Raw genomic sequence first — 23,045 nt, 5'->3', positions numbered from 1 at the left:
ATGCTTTAATTTAGGTCCAAAAATACACACAAACAATGTCATTCTACTGCCTGTTTTTACTATGTAACAGTTGACCATTTAGCAGTTCAAACAAATTATAAAAAACACATTTTCTCACTTACTTCTTGTAGTATCTAGCCATGCAAAACGTTTTGGTTATATTTGAGCAGGTTTTGAGATATGTCTCAGAGTTTTCTGCTGCCACCCCAACACATTAGTGATAAAAGTAAGTTTGTTGTGCTGAAAATCCACATTTGAAAAAAATCAACAGCAATATGAATAATCAGTATAACACAGTGTGAATAGTTTTCATAGGGCTTATTTCTTCGGTAGAAAGTAGTTCCACCGAAAACTGTTCACAGTGAGGTCTGTGTATTATCCATAGTAATGGGGACATTGTTTCTAGACAGACATGTTGTTGATTTTTTTTTAAATATAATTTTCAGTGCTGTGAGCAACACACCATTGTAATTCAGTGGAAGTATGAATATCAGTGAATCATATCTCAAAACCCATTGCACATAAAACCAAAACTTCCTGCATGGCTAGATACCACTAGATATAAGTGAGAAAATGTGTGTGTGTTTTTTTTTTTTGTAAATTGGATGGACCGCATCTTTAAATCACAGGCTGTAATAAAACAACAGTGATCGATTTGTGCAAACTGCTGATTAAAAGGTAGTTTCCACTGGCAATAACAAATCATAAGAAAAGAGCCCGAGGCACTATTCCTCTCTTTACTGCTTAGTCATACTTGCCCACTGGCCAGTGACAAGATGACTGTGATACTTGAACACTTTTGAACCTGACTGAACTCCCAGCTTCATTCCGTGCATTCCTTTTTTTCGGTACTAACACCTTGTCTGTGCTTTTGATCTGTTGAAACAAACACCTATGATCGCTGATCAAAGACCAGGCATGACACTGCTACGATACGTGTGAGGGTGTGTACTGCATGTTCGTGTGAGGGAATCTGTGTGTGTGTGTGTGTGTGTGTGTGGAGTGTGATGATTCACCGTTGATTGTCATGAGTTGCCTGCACTACACTGCATGTTGGCAAGCCATTCTTGCAGGGTGTCTGCGTTGTAGCGTGTGTGTCTCCAAGTGTTAGCGAGACTGTGAGAAGGCATCTCTTTCACAGAGAAGACAGGTGGCCATGATTTACGGCCTCTTACAGGAATCACCCCCCATCTGTCGCTTCTATGAGAGCCAATTAAAGCTCAGCAAAGGCTTGCATGCGTACATGCACATGCACACACACATTTATTACAGTAATAACACAATAGCATGACTGCTGTCTGTGACACAGCAACACAAAGAGTGTGAAACGGGAGAAAAAGCTTGGAGAAAGACTACAAATTCAGGCTGTAAAAGTGACGCTGAAGCAGCTCTTCAGACACACTCCTCTGTAAATAAGCAGTTTCACACCACCTCCGCTTTCTCTTCACACACACACACACACACACACTCACCCAGCCTCTCTGTCTCTCTCGTTCCCCATTCTCTCTGCTGCACATGCATACACAGACAAACACACACACACACACACACTCAGACACACACATACACAACCAGTCTCACACTGCGAGCCAGCCAGCCAGCCTTTCGCTCCTCACTCACACCCTCAAATCTTACCAAGCTCAGCTCTCGCTGCTCAGAGGCAGAGACAGGAGCAGCACAGCAGCCTGTTAAAGGAGTTGAGGGAAGGAGCAGCGGAGTCAGAGAGAGAGACATAGAAAGAGAGAGAGAGGGGGGGGATGAAAGAGTGAAGGGAGAGCAAAGCAGAGAGCGCTGTTCCCCATATGCTGAAGAGGCATGGGCGGTTGAACAAGCTGCCCCCACTGAAGCCTCCTGACTCATGGGAGCGTCAGACCCCGATCCCCCAGAGAGCCTGGAAACGCTGCTGAACCACGCGTAAGAGAGAAGGAGGGGAGCCAGAGGGGAGAGAAAAAAGTCCGGGGAGAGGAGAGGAGAGGGAAGAAAGCCACAACGGTAGGCTGTCCCACTCAACTGCTGTGCCGTGATGACGTCAGAGGGCATGTGACCCAGGCTCTCCAGTGACGGCACATGGAGGGCAGGAAAGAGACGAGTTTTAAAGCTGGTGCCTTTTGGGTTGTGTGAGGGCTCTGCTCGCCTCCCAAACAACCACAGAACCACAGACGTGCGGCTCGGGGTTGGTGTTTGAGGGCGACCTGGAGTGTAAATGGTTAATCGTCGCGGGCCAGCACCAGTCACAAGGACGGCGCTAAGCGAGTAAGTACGTTCCAACCACACTCGCCAAGCAAGCAAGTCCGACACCATCTGATCTATCCGCAAAGGCGATATTTGCCTCTGCAATTTTTTTTTCTCTATAAAACCAGACCTGGTTGTTACTTGTGGTCATCCAAATAGTTGATACGTAAAAGCATGTCATGTGGATGGCTTTTTCCATTTTTTTTCTTCATGACACGCTGCATGCTCTTGGTTTAGGACGTGTCAAGGGTCACGGAAACCACAGAGGAACAAAAGTGGGGCTTGCTGCAACCAGAGGCAGCTATGGCATCTAACAGCCTTTTCAGCACAGTGGCACCATGTCAACAAAACTTCTTCTGGGGTAAGTACTGCTTCGCTGGTTGCTGTTGTGTCTGGAGTTGGGTTAGGGGCTCGGGTCACGGGGAGGACTTGGGGTCAGGTGTTGAGGTTTGGATAAAGGAATTAAGGGGTTTGAGTAAAGGGAGTAAGTTTCTTGGATCTGATTGAAGGATTTGGGTCTAGATGAGTGGAGGGGATCAGCTGAGGTCATTGAGGACCTTGCTATCAAGGTCCAAGCTTTTGTGGTCGAAGAAAGACCCAACTACCATCAAGGCTTTTTGTGGTGTGCAAATACAAAAAAAAAAAAAAAAAAAAAAAAACTACAAAAAACCTCTCTGCATTTAGAGATTCCAGTATTTACTCTACATGATGTTTATAAATATTTCTGGAAGAGGCAGATGACATGTTTGTGCAACATACCCTTAGATTTACAAAGGAACCAAAAACAAAAGCATGGGTGATATTTTTGACAAACGTAAACAGACGCTGCACAAGAGAGTTTACAGTTGAGCATTGAAACAAGATGTGGGGATTACTGGATTGTGTGTGTTGGGTGTCTCTGTTGTGCATAGGGAAGACATATTGATTAGTTTGCCAAGAAAGGTCTGTAATCACTTCCTGAAATTGTTCAGTTGTGCTGCTGTCATTAATTAATCAGCGTAGATTTCTGCAGCCCCCGGGGAGCATTTAATCGACAGACATAAATCCAGTTCCTCCATGTCAACTTCCATAATATGAATTTGCAATGTAAGTGCTTAAATAAGTAATATGAACTTAAAACAATCAATTTACTCTGACTAATTGCTTCTCCCCAAATTACTAAAAAGATAAAATATGATTTGTTTTATGTATAACAAACTGCTGAGTGGTAATTTCTTTCCAAAGAATTGCACAATCACCCTTTTCATTTCCATTTTTTCTTCATATTCATGCATTTTTTATTTGTCCAATCATATATTCAAGATCCTGCTTGGATTCCAAAGTGGATCAATAGGAAATAAGACCACAAAAATTCAGGACCTGTGAACGGTAGCAGTGTCAACTTGATTTTCAATTACCTGTGAAAGCCAACTTGCAGTTTGCGGCCTCTGTTTTGGGTTTGCTGTATTCTATTGTGACAGCTTCTTTACACAATCTAATTTAATCAGCAAAATAAATGATGTTTTGGGTTTACCAGATGAATTTTGAAATTTAAACAAACATTTCCATTCCTGTGCGACACAAGAAATAGACAGGCTCAGTTTAATAGCCCCCAAACCCCCCTCGCTCTGGTCCATAGCCTCCGCTCCTCTGTCCAAATCAAATGTTTAAAAGATGTTTTTAAGAAGTCGCTCGGTGGTCAGACACAGCTGTTCTGGGCTCCTGCTCCACACAGAAGCCGAGTGGCTCCTAATACACTCTGAAAGCTGGGAGAGAGTGAACGTCTTCTACCAATCACCACCACCTATTACCATGTTAACCCCTAACCTCTCGGTGTGTCTCTGGGGTCGGAGCGCGGGAGCACGGGAGGAGAGGAGCAGCACTGCAGGAAATTGAAAGCATGCTGTAGTAGAGACAGAGAGGGAGAGAGGAACAGATGTGTACAGATGTTCAGGTGGAGAGACTCAGAGGAAAGACAATCACTGATTGGTTCTCATATAAAGTATTGTTGAATGATATTGTTGTGCGGCTCATTGATGTTGCCCCTGTTTATGAACATCTGGGTAGCAAATCTGTCAGTACAACCACAAAAAGTCCCCTTGACAGCACTATGTGATTTTGCAAGACCACCAGTGCTTTCTGTTGTATTTAAGAGTCAAAATAACTAAATGTAGTATACTGTACTGTGTCAGAACTGGCAAAAAATAGGTTTGATGTCGTAAACATTTTTGTTTTGGTCAGACAAATAGAGGATCTGATTTTGAGTGAAGCTGAGTTTGAGTATTCATTAAACTGAAATTTGATATATAATTTATTAGATATATGTTAGATTTTAATACATATATTTTTTTCTGTTAGTCTTGATTTTGAGGTATAACGATTAGTTGTCTGTTGCTTACAACTTCACTCTGTTTGGTGGACAAAAACATGACATAACTGAGCTCAAGTCTTGCCTTTTGTTGATTTTGTATATTTTCTACAAGTTCTCCTGTTCCCATGTTTCTCCTGGATCATTTTGTCTGGCGTCAGCCAGTTCGCTGAGAACACAAGTTACAAAATATTGTTTTGTTAGTTAGAAAGCCACATTACTCCATCCCGTCTGTAGATTTGTATTTAAGGACATTTTTAATTTAGAATTGACCGTACATTCCCAGCGATAAATTAAACCGACTTGAGGGAGCGGGCAAATATTCCAAATTGAGAAAAGGGGGCTCATTAAAATTTGCCTTGGCATTTACATCAAGCACTTTTCATTTAATTGCCTCAAATACATTTTTTATAACTCCTCAGACTGGCAGATCAGATGGGGAGGGCAGAATAATCTTCAACATGTGTGGCACCCACTCAACCACCATGTCTCTCTGGGGAACATTTAAATGCCTATTTTCTCTATTACAAACTTAATTACATATAGACAATTAAGTCATGGGAGCAATTATCGTTCAGTAAAGTTGTGCTGTCGTACTAGAGAAAAAAAAAAAGCTTACGCTGACGGACCCAAATCAACACGATCAAAAGAAAAGCGGGGCAATGTGGGTAAATATCTGAAGACTCCAGGCGGAAAACTTTCCCCAAAGAAAATCTCAGATAATTTGCAGGGAAACCGTATATGTATTTGAGAAAGGCAGTTTCTGTTGCATAAGTGTTGCCTTAGATCTAACCACAGGCCTGCTTCTTGGAGACATCTTAAAAGTGAACCAGACATCCCCAGCCAGGGAGCGACGTGAAGCCCACTCATCAATAGGTAATTTGAAAAAGCCAGGGGGAAAAATCTGAGCTCTTCACTGGCTGCTACTGTGCTGAGAAGACTCTTCCCTTAACTCCATGCTCAAAGGAACTCTATTTAGCAATGCTTAATTGTACCTCTGAGGCAAACATGTTATTTAATCCCAGCAGGGTCATATTGATGGAGTAAAACGGTGCTGTGTGTGTTTGTGTGCTGCGCCAGCTATTAGGACTTATTAGTGCTGGAGGTTCACATTAGTCTACATAATTCCTGAGGGTAATCAGGGAGGTGCAGAGTGTTAATGTGATCAGTGTTTAATCAAAGATAGATTAATTGGTCTGTATTTTCCCTCATACGTACTCACAGTGAAAGGTGGGTTGATTATGGCCCTAAATAAGCTGTAGGCAGTTATTAAGGTCTAAATGAGAGTGTCATGGGAACACTATAACCTGTGATTTGAATGGCCTGTAATACGTCTTTCCCGCTGTTGATGTGAAAGATGAGGAGAAAGATGTCTGTGTTTTTCTTTGAATCTGTAAAGGTATGTGCATGTCCTATAGCACATTTATAACCATTATATCTGAAATCGTGATTAAGAAAACAAAACAAATTCAATCAGCGACTCAATGAAAATGAGTGTAGCCTTTTACCGGAAAACGAGAGAAACCCTGATTGAGGGGCATTTTTTTCTGTAGTGTCAACTGGCGCAGTTTGTGGTCTCGTCCAGAACAACTCTGAACTGCAGAGACACGTACATTATCTGCTTCTCCTCCTTCCAAATCAAGCAGTGAGGAGTTATTGAAACATGGGAGAAAAGGAGTCTTACTGCAGTGAAATTCACTCCTGTAATATGCAGACTGCAACAACAAACAGAGAGTTCAGTGTAAATACTCACAAGGCACTGTGTATTATCCCTTCTTTTATCCCCATATTCAGTAGCTGGGGGGCTAATTACACTGTTATGATAAGACAACCTGCCAGCTGACTGTGCTTATGGTAGAGTTCTACATATTTAAAGTGCTGATAATAGACTCAAAAACAATCTTCTCAAAGGAGCGATAAAGCCTATTTGTTAAATGCTATCAGTGCTAACATCTGTGTCCCCCACACACACACACACACACACACACCCACCCATAAATCAATGCAAATGTTTAATATCTTTGCTTTGTTTACTCCAGATACATGCCAAATTGGTGTGTATTTTTTGGGTAGCTCTACGAAATCCGCCACAGTACGCATAGCTATGATTTTTGAATGCACCATAATTACCAGGTAGCTTAATGTCATTGCATTACCCAGTGAAGCTTTTAATGCAGCGCTGTGTGCTATTTTCACACTTAACAAGATCCTGCAGCCCTTCATCCATTTCAATTGCATCATGCTGGGCGAATTACTGTTATCCGATATAAGCCCTCAGAGAGGAAGTAACTACCTAACACTTTGAAAATTGGTCTATCTTGGAACCGGTTCACCCTAATGAAACAGAATACCAGTATTATAACCCAGATTCATATAGCTCTTTCACTCTGCTCTTTCTGTTTCATGTCCTCTCTTTTCTCTTTTCCATTCAAGCATTCGTGTTTTATTTTAGTTAGTCAGAGGATGGCTTTACGCAGAGCTGATACAGCAAACCACAGGAAACCTGAACAGCATTGTTTAGCGTTCCCGTCGCTTTCCTGCGAAACGGCCGAGGCGGCTTCGCTTCCACGCGCTGTGTTTCTATAAGGGGGAAATATGGAGTGTGTCGAGCCTCCTGGATGTTTAGGTTCAGCCTGTAACGATGTGAGTGAGAGCGTGGCCACAGCACCTACACAAGGCCATACCTGTTCTGCCCCACGCCGGAGAAAAGGGCAGGTTTTTCCCCTTGTTAGTTTAATCTTAAAGGAATGCGGTATCCCCTCTGACTCAGGCCAAACTCCCAACTATATAAACCTACTTACCAGCAGGTCATGAAAAGAGCAGCACAGGTTGGACGTGTAATCCATATTTTTGAAGCAATTCTGATTATTTATGTGAGGTAACACATACTGTAAATTGCCAGAGTATAAACATAGGAAGGTAGGATTTTGAAGGTAAAACAAGATGAGTGAATCAGAGAGTTACATCAAGCTCTGACTGTGATCAATAGCTTGGCAGCAGGTCAGAGGAGCTGTCTGAGGAGACAAGTACACCTTGTTACAACGTGTCTTCAGTCGCTGGTATCAGCTCTCACTTTCTCACAAGTCATAATGATTTATCACTCAGCACACACAGTTAAAAAACACTTGTGGAGAAATGTATTTTTAAATGGGAGTTTGGCATGTAGCAATGTCACAGAATAATGACAGTGGGGCTTGTAGTTACTACTGTGCAAGCATTGTACTGTAAAGATTGTGTTGGCTGTGTGTGTGCCTGTGCTAAAGGTGTCTGTGATAGAACGATCTGTCTGCTTGATTAATGCTCTCACTCAAACTGGCACCTGGAACCAATCCACCCTCCTGCCGCCCCCATCCCATGTGCAACGTATGTATGTGTGTGTGTGTGTGTGTGCATTCCATACACTGTGCCTTCAGAGGGGCTGAGGGTGGGTGTTGAGCAGGAGGCGCAGATGGGACCGGGGGACTCGGAGCGGAAGAAAAGAAAGGTGCGTGCAGAGGAGGGAACAATAGGTGGACGTGCAGTGGAGGGTATGGGGTGTCATTAATAACACACAGGTCCCATCTCCTAATTTGCTCAAATTACCTGCCCACACAGTGGGCCCCCTGCCAGCACCGAGGTGTGAACATAGCAGATCAAATACACCTGAAAATCAAAGTGCACACCCACTCGGCAACGCCCACACAAGCCTTTTATGGTGGTCTGACAACTCTGAAGGCCTGTGTGTGTGGAAGAGAGGGGTTCCATGTTTATTCTTTCATGTGAGAGTGAGGGATAAAATGTGAGAAAATTAGAGAGTGAGAAAGAAACATTAAAAGGAAGGAAAAGAGTAAGTGAGACAGAGACAGAGATATGATACAAAGGAAAGGATCAATTTGCGCTCATGAGGCATCCAGTGAGAGCAACACAAGACTGACTCTTTCAAAACACCTCCCATATGGCACCGCGGGGGTGGCCATTTACCATCATCTGCCCTCCTCTTCTCCCTTCTTCCCTTTCCTTCCTCCTTCCCCTTCTGTCCATCCTTCCCCTCCCACCCACGCTTTCAGGAAAAGGGTGATGACAAATGTGATGGGGCGGCGATGGTTTGGTCACCGCAATAATCAGAACAGAGTCACCAGGACTGTACCACCTGTGGCACACACACACACACACATGGAGATATATTCAAATGTGTGCACACACACACACTGAAATTAAATATGCCCCAGAGACACAAAAGGGGCCAGGAGAGTGTGTGTACGTGTGTGTAGTGGGATGCTAGTCTTTGAACTTTGAACAGAGTGTGTAGCTGATATTGACAAGTCTCTAGGGAGAACAGGGAAGCTAGAAATGGTAGCTCTCGTTTGTAAAGTGGCTTCCAGAGAGAAAGATAGAGAGAAAGAAGGAAAGAAAGAAAGGAGTGGGGGAGCATGCAGATAATTGGGATTAAGAACTGAAACGTTTAAGAGGTAACACTTTACCCCTATTTAGCATTTAAAAGTAGTGTACAAACACTTAAATAGATAGTTTATAACACACTATAGTATAAGTAAGCAGATATTAGGACGTGTTCATTAATGTATTTGGGAGCAATTACAACTCCTATGAAGCATCTGCAACTGGTATATAAACAAATATTAATGAATGATGACAACAAAGCTGCAATTGTATTTCCTGATATATGATTAGTGTGTTATAAAGCATTTATTAACTGTTTATACACATACACATATATGTTACATACACAAATGAAGACCTGTTGAGTGGGAAGCTTCATTTTTGATCTCGGAAATAACAGTTCGACCAAAGAAATCTTATTTCAGTGTTTACTTGCCTGACTTCTCCTGGGGTTGTCACCTTTCGCCCGCATCTCATGGCCTTCATCAAGTGGAACAAATTTGCTCAGCTGTGATGGCGAAGAACATTTCTGAATAAATAATTATGTTATTAATAAGGATAATAAGAATAAGTACTTCACTGATAAATATAATTAAGATGATTAATAAATATGATAAAAAAATACTTAAACATATTACATACTACAATTGTCTTACATTGTATTGTCAAACTGTTATGGATGCTTCAAAGAAGGAGTTATAGTTGTTGATAAATACATTAAAAGACACAAATGTCCATATGTCTGTTTAAAACTACAACTACATTATAATGTGTTATAAATCATTCATTAAGTGTGAATACACTGCTTATAAATGGGGGTTAAAATAAAGTGTTACCAGTTAGGTTTTCTGTCTTACAACTTTGCTGCAAATTTTCAGAAGTCTTCGTGACTCTTGCTGTGAAAAAAAAGAAAAGTTTCGAACAATTTCTGCTTGTACAGCAGTGTTACAAAACTGCAAAATCCCCTGCGTTACATTTCAGGTTGTTTCAAAGCTCCTTCCTGTGACTGAGGCTGGCATCTTTTGAGAACTTGTAGCTGGTGTGTTTTATGTTGATGTTCCCTGAGCTGTTCCAGTTTACACATATTCAATCCCATCATACTGCTGCGACAAGCAGCCCTGTCTGATCAAAGTCTATATACATACATATTGTCTGATCCACACCGGAACAGGCTTTCAGTCTGGAGTTGAATCCTGTCACTCACCCAGACAGCTGCCCTCTTACAGTCGTCTGTATTTCATTTTGTTGTTGCAGTTTAAAGTTTTCCGTTAACTGTTGCGCTCTTCATTCTATTTTCTGTCTTTCCCCAAAGGAAATAGGTCTCTCTCTCTTTTCTCTCTTTCTCCTTTTTGGACGGAGACCAATAACAGGCCTTTTCCACTTCACTTCTCCTGATGCTGAATGAGCAAAGGAGGATCCCAAAGGAGCAGGAATATTTTATTAGAGTGATATTTTGAGAGTCCCTCTCCTCCTCTGTCTTTCTTCCTCTCTCGTGATGGAATTTTAGGATGCTGCAACAATTCTTTCTGTCTCTGTGTGTGTGTGTGTGTTGTGTGTGTGTGTGTGTGTGTGTGTGTGTGTGTGTGAAAGAAAGAAAACAGCTCACACAGAGCAAAGACAATTCAAAGTTACAGCTAAATGACAGGCTGGGAGCTCCGGTCTTTTGAATTGCATTGTTTTCTTTTTATTCCTGCTTGGGAGGAGGATTGGTGAAAAAAAAAAAAAAAGCCCAATTGGGACAGAAAGCGAGCAGTTTAGTCTCAGGAGAATTACTCTCGGCACAAACAAAAATAGCAGTCGTTTTTTGCTGACAAACACGTTTTAATGTGAGGGTGTTTTTTTTTGTGAAGTTGGGCTCTTTTTGTTTTCTTATTTATGACAAAGCTACCATTTCAGGAAAGAAAGGGTGGTGTATGTGTATTGTAGCCTTGATTTACTATAGCTTAAAGGTCTATGAGGGAAAATATGAGAATGGGGATGTCAGAGTTCTTTAGCTTAATTGGAAGCACTGGTTCCTTAAAAAAAAGAAGTACATTACGTTAATTTAAGGAAACATCTAATCCAAATGGTCTTTACACAGACAAATTCATCTTGACCTATTCTACAAAATGTCACTTTCACATGAATACTACATTACACACACGATTACACCTACACACACACGGACACATAGCCAGACAGATACACACGCCCTTTTCCTGCAGGACCCTGCAGATGCAGCAGAAACAGAAGAGTTGGTCTCTCTGGTAAACAAACAGTGAGAGGCTGCTGGGAGTCTTCACTGGGCCTCCAAATTATAGTCCGGTTAACCAACGTCTCAGAGCCAGCCCCTTTACTGCTACACACACACACACACACACACATACTGTATATACACACCCACATCACATGCATATGCGCACATAAGCACATTGTGAGCATTAAAGGCACTATAGAGACACACTTTAAAAGCACATATACAATCAGGTTCTAATGGGACCTTGTATGCTCTACAGTTGAGCCAAGGGTAAAAGATTTTATAGACATAAGAAAGACCGAGAGGGAAGCAGGCCCTAAGGGCCTATCATAAATATTGCCCAATCATCAGGCTCACAGTATGAGGCAATTACTGATGAAAAAGAATCTCCTGTAATGTAAACATGGGTTTAATGTTTACAGCTTTTAACCCTGTATACCTCTATTATGATTTTAAGATGATTTTCTTTACTAGTAGAAGCTGCTTTGCTTAGCCTGAAAGATGGTTCAGAGAGCTATGTGATAATGCTCTGTGGTTTGCAAAGTGTCAAATATGTGCTCCTTTTGCAGGAATGTTGCTAAAAGAGCGCTAGTTTGGTGGAAGACTTTTTTCAACAATAGTTCAGTTAGAGGAGGCTGGATTGTTTAGAGCTTCTTTAATTGTCTGTAAATGAGTTCTGCAACTACTGGGGACAGTTTTCAGTCTCTGGAGGACACGAGAACATATCAGAGTGATCTATGACGCCATAAAATCCAGTTAAAAAATGTAAGATGATCAGTTCTCGCGAAATGATTTGCCATAAATCTCGTGCTTCCAGAGTGACAGCATATTCCAAGCGGACAATTTAATTGTCAGCCTGAGACCACATCCCAACAACCCTGTTGCCAGAGAGGGATTTTTTTATGTGTGTGACGTTCAAATTCTCAATTTTACTATAATGCAACACCACAGAATAGATTGTGTTTGAAGGACAGCATTTCACAACGTAATTGATGTTCCCCGTGGGACCCAGCAGTCGATGAGTCGCTCTGCTCAGGACTCGATTTAGGCGCTGTAAAGCTGGCGTCATCCGAGTCTCAGCTAGGAGCAGAGCAGACACGATATGAAAAGGCCCTGTCCCGGAATAACCGGCAAGTTCTGAGTGTGTGTGGAAAATACAGGGTCATGGGTCACATAATCAGACAATAGTCATTTATCTTCTGTGAAATCATGTTTTCCCCCAACTTTCATGATGTTTTCTTTCATTGAACCCTCTTTTCCAAAGATGACTGGAATTGATTTTGTCTGAGGACATCTCAGGCTGGAAGCTATGAAAGTGAACTCCATCCACCCTTCCTTTTCTCCCCCGCTTCACCCCCACCTTGTTGTGAGTCATTTCTGACCAGTAGCCTAATAGGCTCAGTATAATTACAGGCTAAGGTTTTCGGCAAAGGCCCATCTCTGAGTGTGCTGCATCAGCGGTGACACTCGCAGCTTAATTTGTTAACTCATTCAGTTCGCAGAGCATCAGATGCTACATGTAAGGCGTCTCTAAATGTTCACAAGGCAAGGCTTCCCGGGGCCATTTTGACGTCTGGTTTGGAATTCGATCTAGTATGTATGGCTCCAGGTCGCAGAGTTCAGGCTCAGTGTTTTGGAGCGGCTCCGAGCTGGACTGTGATCAGGAAGAGATCAGGAAAAAGAAAAGGAGAGCAATATCCAAACCCTCGGAAGCTGAGGGCCGTTGCTCGATGCACGCCCAGTGCTGTGGCTGCGTGCGGTGCCGGCCCAGTACTGTTTTTTCATTTCCTGTTTATCTGATTGGCTGTTGTCTCAGTGCTGAACATACTGACTGACAGTTTTGACATTGATTACACCCATACATGAAGTGGCAAAGCAATGCCAGGACTTCATCTTAAGGTTTTCAATATGCGTTGACTTGCTGTCAGTAAAATTCATGATACCCAGTCTGTGAAGATGGCCAAGCAAAACAGATAGTATATTTAATACATTTAAATGCGCCAAGACAAAAATGTGTATGGTACATTTAAAGGCGTGGGTTTACACCGTCTATGTTTATGTCTGTGTGCAATTGAGCATCCATGACAGACTTTTTCCCCCTCCATTTGGCCCTTCTCTACAGCTCCTTACATCGATTTGGACCCAGAGCACCTGGACATTCCTCCACCCTGCCTCCATGCATATACATACATACATCCTTACCTCCAGTCTCCTTCCTTTCCCCTCCCTGTCTCCAGCCGCTGTCCGTCCTGTCTTACCTTCCTCCAGACTCGAAACAGGAGCAGTGGAAACGGGCAAGTGATAGCTGATAGCCCCCCTGCGAGTGCTAAGTCTGGGCCGCTGCCTGTTTGCCTCTCGCCGTGTAGTCACTCTATCTATCTCGTCTGTGCCTCCTTACCTCACATAAATCATCCCCAATCCTACTACACGGACAGGGAGAACAGAGAGAAATCTCCCCCTATAAATCTGGTATTAGTTTTACCTCGCATAATGAACATGAGAACAGCATGTCTTGCAGATGTACTATAAATATTTTGATATTAGCCGGCTAGTTTGCAGAGGGGAAGTAGACCAGTGAAATACACAGAGGAAGGGAAAAGTGTAAAGTGGAATGTTGGCCTAGCCCGAGTGTCTGTATTGTCTTTAGCACCTACAGAGGGTCTCAGTCCAAGAAAAACGCTCTTTACAGGGTTCCTGTTCCCAGCCGTGGTGCGGTACCACTCCTGGATACACGGCGTTTCGTTCAAGTCAATCCTTCAAACTGGTCTCCAAGGAGGGGGGCTCATTGTTTGATTAATAGCTCGATCAGTCCTGATTGAGTGATAGATGGTTTGAAGGGGAAACCAGCACGCCTTAGGGACACTCTGGGACTGAGTCTGGGAAAGGCAGCTCGAGGGAGGGTTTGATTGGTGGAACGGCTGAATTGAAGTGAAGGACTAATAATAGCATAGCTAATGACACAAAGGCTGCATAGAGTGGGGCGGCCCAATATGCCTGATGACTGTAAAGATATTTTGTTGCAGCTTTGTAAAGACAAACTGTAATACACACACACACACACACGCATGCAAAAGTGGAAAAACTGAACTCCCCCCTTTCAGCATGTTTCTGGCCTCATCCCCGGGCACTGTCACCCTACCCCATCAAAGAGCTACACACCCACCCACACACACACAGAAAACCTACAAATACACTCTTACACATGCACAGTTCTAGCGCTGTGACAGCAGGTGGTGTGTGACACGTCAACATCTGAAGGTTCCCTGGCAGACAGAGAAAGAGTTCTCAGCTCTGTGCCCAAGTCTCTCAGATCTATCATTGGGACTCTTTAATGGCAGCCTTCGTCACATATTACTGCTTTATTTTCTCCTCTCCATCTCCCAGCCCACAGAAGTTCCTTTTTTGTTCCTATTTTTAAGTACAAGTGATCTCAATTAGGGACCTCCATGAAGGCGGTAGGCGGCAGACAGTCAGAGCAATAAGAGCAGAGAGGAAATTGTCTTTATACCCCTCCTGCCTCCCTCCTTCTCTACACTCCTGCCACAAGCAGTGAGCAGCTGCCCCCTCCATGTCTCTGTCTCTTTCCACGCTGCTCTCTGTCATTTCAAGAACAGAGTGAAATATCAGACAAACTCTTTCTGCATCTCACTTCCTCGCTGAGAAATAAATACATTAAACTCTATAGGCACAGCCCCAGACTTCTATTCGAAGTCGAATAGAAAACTTGGATTACACTCCATGAAAATGGTTTCTCAGGAGCATGCACACACACACACACACACACACACACACACAAACACACACACACACACCGCAGAACGTGCCGTCCTCGTCCTAACAGTTCATGGTGATGTCACGGGCTCGGTGACAAACAGTCATTAAGGGCTTAGCTGTGATCTGGGATCAGTGCGTGGATGTGAGTCGGCGAGGTTGTGTCGATGAGGTCACGAGGAGTAAAGTTTCTGCTCATCGTCATCCTCCTCTGCTGGCTAGCTGGTTCACTAATTGACTGCCTGGTTGGCCGGCCACCAGCCCGAGTCTAACTAACTGACTGGCAAGCTAGTTTTGTGGCCGCATTTCTGCTCTCCTGGTTGGTTTGGTTGATTGGCTAGTAGACTGGATCTTTGGCTGCTTTGCCGCCTAGCCTGGTGGGCTCGCTGATTGGTTAGCTGGCAGGCCTGTTGGCTGGTAGACTGCCAAACATGGAAACATCCCGTTAGAGCTGAAAAAGCCTGGGCCTCGTCACAGCCCTCCTCTAGAAAGCTATAATTAAGTGTCTTGAAAAATGCACCACTGTGAAATGTAGCCTTAATCCTGAGTCTTAAGTGGCTGTACTTTTCCTCTTGAACGATCAGAGTATGCGCTTGTGAAAAGGAGAGAGGGAGAGTGTTGCTCTCTTGTGTTTTTATTATTTTTCTTTGTGAAGGAGTCAAATATATGATTGTTGCCCTGCTTAAACTGTTGCACCAGACTGTTGATGTACTTTTTAGCGTCATGTTTATTTTAGCATCAACACTGAGCTTTGTTTGCCTGGGTCCAGACCTTCGAATCCGCCCACTCCAATTCTGTCTGATATCAGGCTAGTGCTTTGTTTGTCTTACCATCTTTCCTAAAGAGGTGTTAATAGTGAGGATACGTGGGCCTCCTCACGTGTGTTTGTTTGTTTGTGTCAAACAGCAAGAGAGCTGTAAAGAAGTTGACAGACGCACTGTTATAAAAAGAGAGATTCTGCATGGTTAGTTTGCTGACAACATTACAGACAGCGTGTGTGCGTACATATTAGTGGTTCACACAGTCTTTGCCATTCCAAGTGGGAATGAGAACAGAAACATTTATTGCGCGCTTGATATCTCGACAGGAAAATTAGTCAGAGAGTGTCAGCTGAGTTTGATTTTTATTGAAAACAAATAATTGAAACTGAGCGGCAGAAATACAATATTACCATAAATCATATAACGCACATCCTGCTCAATGTGGTATACTGTGGTTCTTCACTGTTAGTGACTTCTCCTACTGTGCAATGACTCCAAGCCAGTGTAACACAGTAGATGAATAATACCAGAGCTGAGAGAGACGATCCAGCTGTGCACCAGGCGAAAAGCAGCCACACTGAATGAACAGCTTTATGCTAGATTCATTACTACATGATATTAAGTCTGTTAATACTGAGCGGGATAAGTCAGATATCCTAAAAGTCCAGTAATTCCAATACTGCGTGAAAGTTCCAGCATTCACATTTAGTCAAAAGTGGATTTTTGGCTGGGTTAAATCCAGGACACTGAAGCGGGGAAGTGGTATTTTTTGATTGAACAGCGTATTCTGGCACATTAACACCTTCTCTGGTGTCTCCTTCACATCTCCGGGACTTCAAACGACAGATTTTAAACTCAGGGGTCGCCCTACCTCTGACTGACAGAAAGCCAGACAGCAGGCCTTGCTGTATGAATGCTGGCCGTATCCTGTAGGGAGCTGGAAGACAGATGCTGGACTTACAGTGGAGAGGCAAAGCGGAGTCAGATGGGACAAACAGTCTTTGATGAGCCGAGCTTGTCAGGGTTTAAGTCACGACTACACTGGGGGGGGGGGCATTTGGGGCCTGGGATCAGGCTGGGAAAATCAAGAAGCTCTTCCTGCTGCTGCCTCTGATGGGACAATAACAGAGTGCAGAAAATCCAAATTTAAGACTGATTAGTTGGCCTGAAAATGTGAGTGATTGTCTTGATAAAATTGGAATGAGAAATTTATACGATGTATTCATTGATGTGTCTTTTACAAATAAACCATACAAAAAAAAAACAGCGCCAAAATTAAATTCCAGTTCAAACACATGTGCATTAAAATGAATTAAGCTGATTAAACTGATGGCATGAAATTGACTCAAAGGTTGTTATTATTTCATCCCTAACATTTCCTCAATTAAATTCCTCCACAACATTAAGGATGTTTTCCACATTACCCCAAATGTATTCAGTGGTGAAGAAGTGATATTATCGGAGCTGAAACTTAACTCTGTTGGAATAACCGGCTCCACGGTTCCTGCAAGGCCATGTTTATCACTATTACAGATTTAATTACTACTATTCACATTTATCCATCCATGAATTGTTAGTTGATCTTTGAGAATGTTGGACAATGTGAACCATATTTCTGGTGTTTGGGGCACACGGAGGGGAAGTGTAACTCAATCACTCTTTTTTTTTTTCCTCCCCGTCCACATGACGAGGTGCCAGATGCGTGTCAGTGCTTTCAGACTTTATGTATATATATCCCTCCCACATCCTCTCTCACACACACACACACACACACACACACACACACACACACACACACGCTAACAGACATATATGCATGTGCACTCCCACGTACATAAATACTTATGAAACACAAGAAGTCAAGTTATTTCAAGTGACTTTCAGTATTAAGGCTGTAGTACTTCTTTTTTTCTCTCAACACAGAAATCTTATTGTAAAATGTATAAGACTATAACTTAACAGCATAAAAACAAGCTGCAAAAGCCCTGACAGGACCCAAATAACCTGACAGCTGTGCCTCCCAGTAGTCCCTGGCAGGCCCGGAGTATCAAAGGCTTTGTCTTAAAGACTCTCAGCAATAAAAGCCTGTTTGGGAGCAATGGAAAAGGAACACAGAGTGGCAATACACACGCTGCTGTGTGATGTGGCACTCAAAAAAGGCTCATTGGGAGACTGATGGGTAATCAGGGCAGAGGGTGGGGTGGCTGATGAGAGCCGGCTGAGATATGGAGTCTCACAGAGGGTAGATGATGCCCTCTACAGTAGACACAGGAGGGGCAGGCGAAGCAGGCCTACTCACTCACTGCTTTCAGAGCAGCATCCACACTAAAATGTGAGACATTTCAGCACTAAAATAAAAGCATACATTTATTTCAATGTTTTTTATTTGAACAGATTTTTTTTGCTCACTGTGGGAAGTTGTAATTATGTAAGGATGTGAAGATCAAGGATGCATTGATGCTTTTTAAAATAAGATTCCATCAAAATATGTTTGTTTGTTTTGTTTTTTTGTTTTTTTGTTTGTGCCTTGCTTTGGAAAATGTATGATTTGCAAGTTAAACATTTTTGCGTCATTCCTTTTGCAGTGGTGGAAGAAGCACTCAGATCCCTTTATCTAAGTATAAGTAGCAATATCACACTGTGAAGATACTCCAAGTCCTGCTTTGAAAATATTACATGATAAATAGTAAGTATTATTAGCAAAATGTACTTAAAGTATCAAAAGTAAAATTATTCATAATACAGAAAAATGGCCCCTGTGACTGATAGACTATTATATATTGTGTTATTGGAGTATCATTACTAATGCATTCATGTGTAAGTATGATTTTACTGTTTAAGCTGGTGGAGGAAGAGCTCATTTTAACAACTTTATATACTGTTATGTAGTCTAATCTAAAACAATGCATCATATTATATAAGCCCATTATATGTTTTCTATGTAAAATCTTTATCTGCAAAGTAACTAAAGTTGTCAGATAAATGTAGTGAAGTCAAAATTACACTTTTGACTTCAATATTTCCCCCCTGAAATGTAGTGGAGTAGAAGTATGAAGTAGCATGAAATGGAAATACTTGAGTAAATGTACTTAATTATAATCCACCACTGAGATAGGATCAAGAATAGTCACTCACTTGTGGGTAATTACGCATTGTCGAAATCACCCAGAGCCTCATATTTTGGCGCTGTTATGTTTAGTTTAGATGCGATGAAATAGTAGCTATATGATAATTGTATTGTGAAATTTGACTTTACATAAATGACGTTCTCCAAAGAGCCTTCGGTTTACAAGAAACGGCCACGTGGGTAGATGAACACAAATTAAAGCCCGTGTAAAGTAGAATACCTGTACACCTGCACAACAGCTCTCCCCTGCGACCGAGTGAAACTCTACTCCTGCATCCTCTACCTGACTCACCGCTCTCCGGTGACTCACTCACTCCTAGAGTGGAACTCGCTTCTCACCCGGGCTCGGCTCTCTGAACGCTATTCCGAGCCGCATATTGTCAGAACATAGTGGTAACACAACACGGACTGACGGACTGGTGCGGGTTACTGACTGGAAATGACCGTCCTCAGAGGTAGGAGCGCGCGGACGGTCCAGGGGAGCGGTAAGATGTCGGTATGTACAGCAGGCTGTGTGAAACTCCATGTCTGTTTCATGAAGGTATAGACATTACACGGAGACCTGTCCGGTCGTCTATATAGGCGTGATAGATTATGGCAGAGGGAATGGATCTGACTCCAGACACCACGTGTTGGAGTCGCATCAGCGCAATAATTGCTGGGCGCTTGAGCTATATAAACCACAAAAAGCCTGAGCACGGGAAACCCCGGCCTCCAAACACTAACCACATTTACGGCTACAAAAACGGGATTCTATTTTCCGTCTCCTTCATCTCACCGGCGACGATTTTTTTCCGACTTCATCAACCTTTTTAACCCTATATACAAAACATGCGGCACGGCCGAGAGACTACGGAAGCATATGTACAATTTACAGGCGTCTCGGGGTTATAAATAGCTCTGTTAAGTATTGTTAAAGCGTATGACTTTGATTTTGAAAACTTTTTGTGTGTGTGTACATAGCCTGCGGGCTTTCAGAGATCCTTTCAGTTTGCCACAAAGACTTCAATGACGCACCTGGAGCAGCGCTTTGACTTTTCACTAAAGGAAGACAGACAAAAACTTTTTTGAGCATCTGGGTCCACTGTTCCATTTTAGACCCGCTTTTTTTTTTTTTTTGTAATTGTATAGCCTATTACGCGTTTGGACATTTATTTGATGTTATTTATATCCACACATGAGCAACTACGCCTGCGTTATGGCGCATGCACGCTTCCCCCGAGAAGTTTGAAGGGGGGGAAAAAAAGAGCTTGTCATTTAAAACATCATCAAGTTTTCAGGGGTTGTTTTTTCTTGCCGGAGAAGTATATTTTATGTCGTTTGAAGGCGCCCACTAAAGTTTGTAGTGGAGAGGGTTTTGAAACGCGGTGTGCGCTCACGAAGTCCCATTTTCCATTGGCAGGCGCGCTGAGGTTCAGCGAGCTGCGGCGCTCACTCCGAGTTTCTCCCTGAGTGTGTGAGAGAGAAAGAAAGAGAGCAGCTGGAGAGCCTTTGGTGCCTTTTTTGATAATCTACGCTGTTGTGATGCGAATTCCCGTAGATCCCAGCGCCAGTCGGAGGTTCAGTCCGCCGTCCAATAGCCTCCAGCCGGTCCCAGGCAAGATGAACGATGTGAACTCTCCAGCCGGGCAGCCGGACGCAGCGGCGGCGGTGCCAAGACTGCGCCCCCACGAAAACCGCAGCATGGCCGAGATCATCGCCGACCACCCGGCCGAGCTGGTCCGGACCGACAGCCCCAACTTTCTGTGCTCGGTCCTGCCCTCCCACTGGCGGTGCAACAAGACGCTGCCTGTCGCCTTTAAGGTGAGTCCCGTCTAAATTCAAAGGAGGGTTAAACCACAATATGATTCGGTGTTCGCTGTAAGACAACCGCTAAATTACGCCAAAGACTGATTATAGAAAAGAGTGAATGCGTGATTTCTCTTTAAAAAAACAGTCTCCATACAATAAATGAATGTCAAACCGCTGGATGCAGTGAATTTCGGATTTTCCCGGGGTTTTTGTTGTGTTTTTGTTGTGTTTATCCTCTTCCCCCATGTCCCATTCTACTTTTTATCACCTGGATTTATCACAGTTTCTGAAAAATATATTGTTGTATGTTGATATTATAAAGGACAACAAACTGTAGTCTATTAACATCGGCAGTTAAGCATGGATGCTGCAATGTGATCTGGGAAGTTTTAACGTCACTTCACAAACAAAATATATTCTGAAAATAATTTCAGAATGAAAAAAACATTAAGCAAACGTGATGTTTAAAGGGCCAGGAGAAATGTTAAAGGTTTGGTAAAAATGTATCTAGATGTAAAAGAAGGAAAGGAATCACATGTTCATATTGTTTTCTTTTCACATTTTTGTAAACAAACACAAATTCAACTTTATATATTGCCAATAATCAGTTAATGTAGTAAACTATAATAATTGTGGCTCATTTAAATAGCCCTCCCAACCAGGGAATAATTCCACAATCAAAGCTTTGTTTCCATGGTGATTAATTACAGTTTTCTATATTAGGCAATTATTTTCATATGTTAAAAAATTATAAAAAATATATTACGACATGTCATATATATGTTGCAACCACATTGTGGCCTATTATAACCACTACTTAAATTATTCTAATAAAATTATTTGAATTAGGCTTCACATGTTGAGTTTTACTGAACTTCTAATGAGCAGAAAAGCAAATACAGAAGAAGATTTATTTTAACACGCAGCAAAGACTAATTACACATTTTAGGTCTCTTTAGACGTTTTTGAAGTCTGGACAATTTTTTGCTCCCATGATAATTCACAGGAAAGGCCTTATTAATTACTTGACAGATATTATTTAAAGGTTGGATCAAAGACACAACAAAGTGGAAATTTGTAGCTGTAGCTTCAGCTCCAAATCAAATATGACACTTTTTAAAATATATGTGTTATTTAACCGTTCTTATTACTGCAGCTCTGTAATTATTGCTGCTCTGTAGGCCTCCTCATGCTCTTTTATCTGCATCCAGGAATCTAAATGATAACACGAGGCCTCGCCACTTTTGTTTTTTAAAGGCTGCATTTGAGAAGTGAAATTAAATCCATTTATCGACATGATTTGGAAAAGGATGGTGTGATGTAAAACAAGTCTGTCACATTAGCTAGATGAATTCTTTTACCAGTGAAACTGAGAATGAAACTCAGTGTTTGGTTTCAAACTGAAGGAATTCCTTTGTTACATTTTTTGCTATAATCATTTTTCTAATTTTCTTTAACCATGAACAGAGGAGGAGAATATGTTGTAGCATACTGTATAGAGGTTATATTTTACCAATTTTGAGTCACAGAACGAGGGAGTAAAAATTCACTAAAAACTTTGTCCTAAGTAGTTCCTGAATTTCTGCCCTTTGACCTTTGTGTCCCTGACAGGTGGTTGCCCTGGGAGACATACCTGATGGGACCGTTGTCACAGTAATGGCGGGCAACGATGAGAACTACTCCGCCGAGCTGCGGAACGCCTCAGGTGTGATGAAGAACCAAGTAGCTCGTTTTAACGACCTTCGCTTCGTGGGCCGCAGTGGCAGAGGTGAGGCCTGGAACACTCTATGCTGCATTCACTGTACACTGCTACAACTCAGTAGGAGCTATTAGCTATAGTGGTGTGGATTAGTGGTCACATTCCCTTCGTGGCAACCACATAATGATCTCTAACTCCGGGCTCAAATCCCACCGCCGGTCTCCTAAAGACTGAGTTGTGAATCATGTTGCATCCACTCTCTTTGCTTTCAAATGAGAGTCCTTGATTTAGTTTAGATCTTTTAACCCAGGTGAGACAGAAAAAGCTTTGTAAAACCCATTTGCTTCCTACTCTTTGTCCTTTAGTTTAAGAAACAAAGCTTTGGACAAAGATAGGATGTGCGTCAGTCCAACATCAGCTGCATAAGAAAGTGCTGATCTGATAACAAGAAACAAGTCTGTTTTTTATCCTTTCCTTAATGTTCACCTAACATGACCCCGCTCAGTTCAGGCTTATTAACATGTTGGGTGGTGCTGCAGCCCTGCAGCTGATCACTCTGCACATATCCTCAGGCTGTCAGGCGGAGGCGCACTCCTATTGGGTCAAATGGCATTCCCTGAATATTTGGCATCGCCAAAGCGACTCATTTACTGTCTTGTTACTAAATCGTCTTATTTACGATTTGAGATTTGGCAACGGGGATG

The 23,045-nt window shown here is 42.5% G+C and overlaps 1 protein-coding gene across 5 annotated transcripts in view; it reads left to right on the top strand.

Moving 5' to 3' along the window:
* Positions 1 to 569: 569 nt before the first annotated feature.
* The window catches only part of runx2b (RUNX family transcription factor 2b), a 42,793-nt gene continuing 20,317 nt past the window's right edge, over positions 570 to 23,045 (top strand). The window contains exons 1-4 of one of the 5 annotated variants that reach the window (XM_044169641.1): positions 570 to 2,257; positions 2,470 to 2,593; positions 20,392 to 20,654; positions 22,254 to 22,410. In XM_044169641.1, the coding sequence (XP_044025576.1) occupies positions 2,536 to 2,593; positions 20,392 to 20,654; positions 22,254 to 22,410 (478 nt within the window). In that variant the 5' untranslated portion in view covers positions 570 to 2,257; positions 2,470 to 2,535. Of the gene's footprint in view, positions 2,258 to 2,469; positions 2,594 to 18,320; positions 19,348 to 20,391; positions 20,655 to 22,253; positions 22,411 to 23,045 lie in introns of those variants that run through there. The other 4 variants (XM_044169640.1, XM_044169642.1, XM_044169643.1 and 1 more) reach the window with 4 other exon arrangements.

The sequence above is a fragment of the Siniperca chuatsi genome, linkage group LG16, assembly GCF_020085105.1.
Source record: "Siniperca chuatsi isolate FFG_IHB_CAS linkage group LG16, ASM2008510v1, whole genome shotgun sequence".
NCBI lineage: Eukaryota > Metazoa > Chordata > Actinopteri > Centrarchiformes > Sinipercidae > Siniperca > Siniperca chuatsi.
The sequence above is the reverse complement of the archived record's forward strand: the minus strand, read 5'-3'. Positions and strand labels throughout refer to the sequence as shown.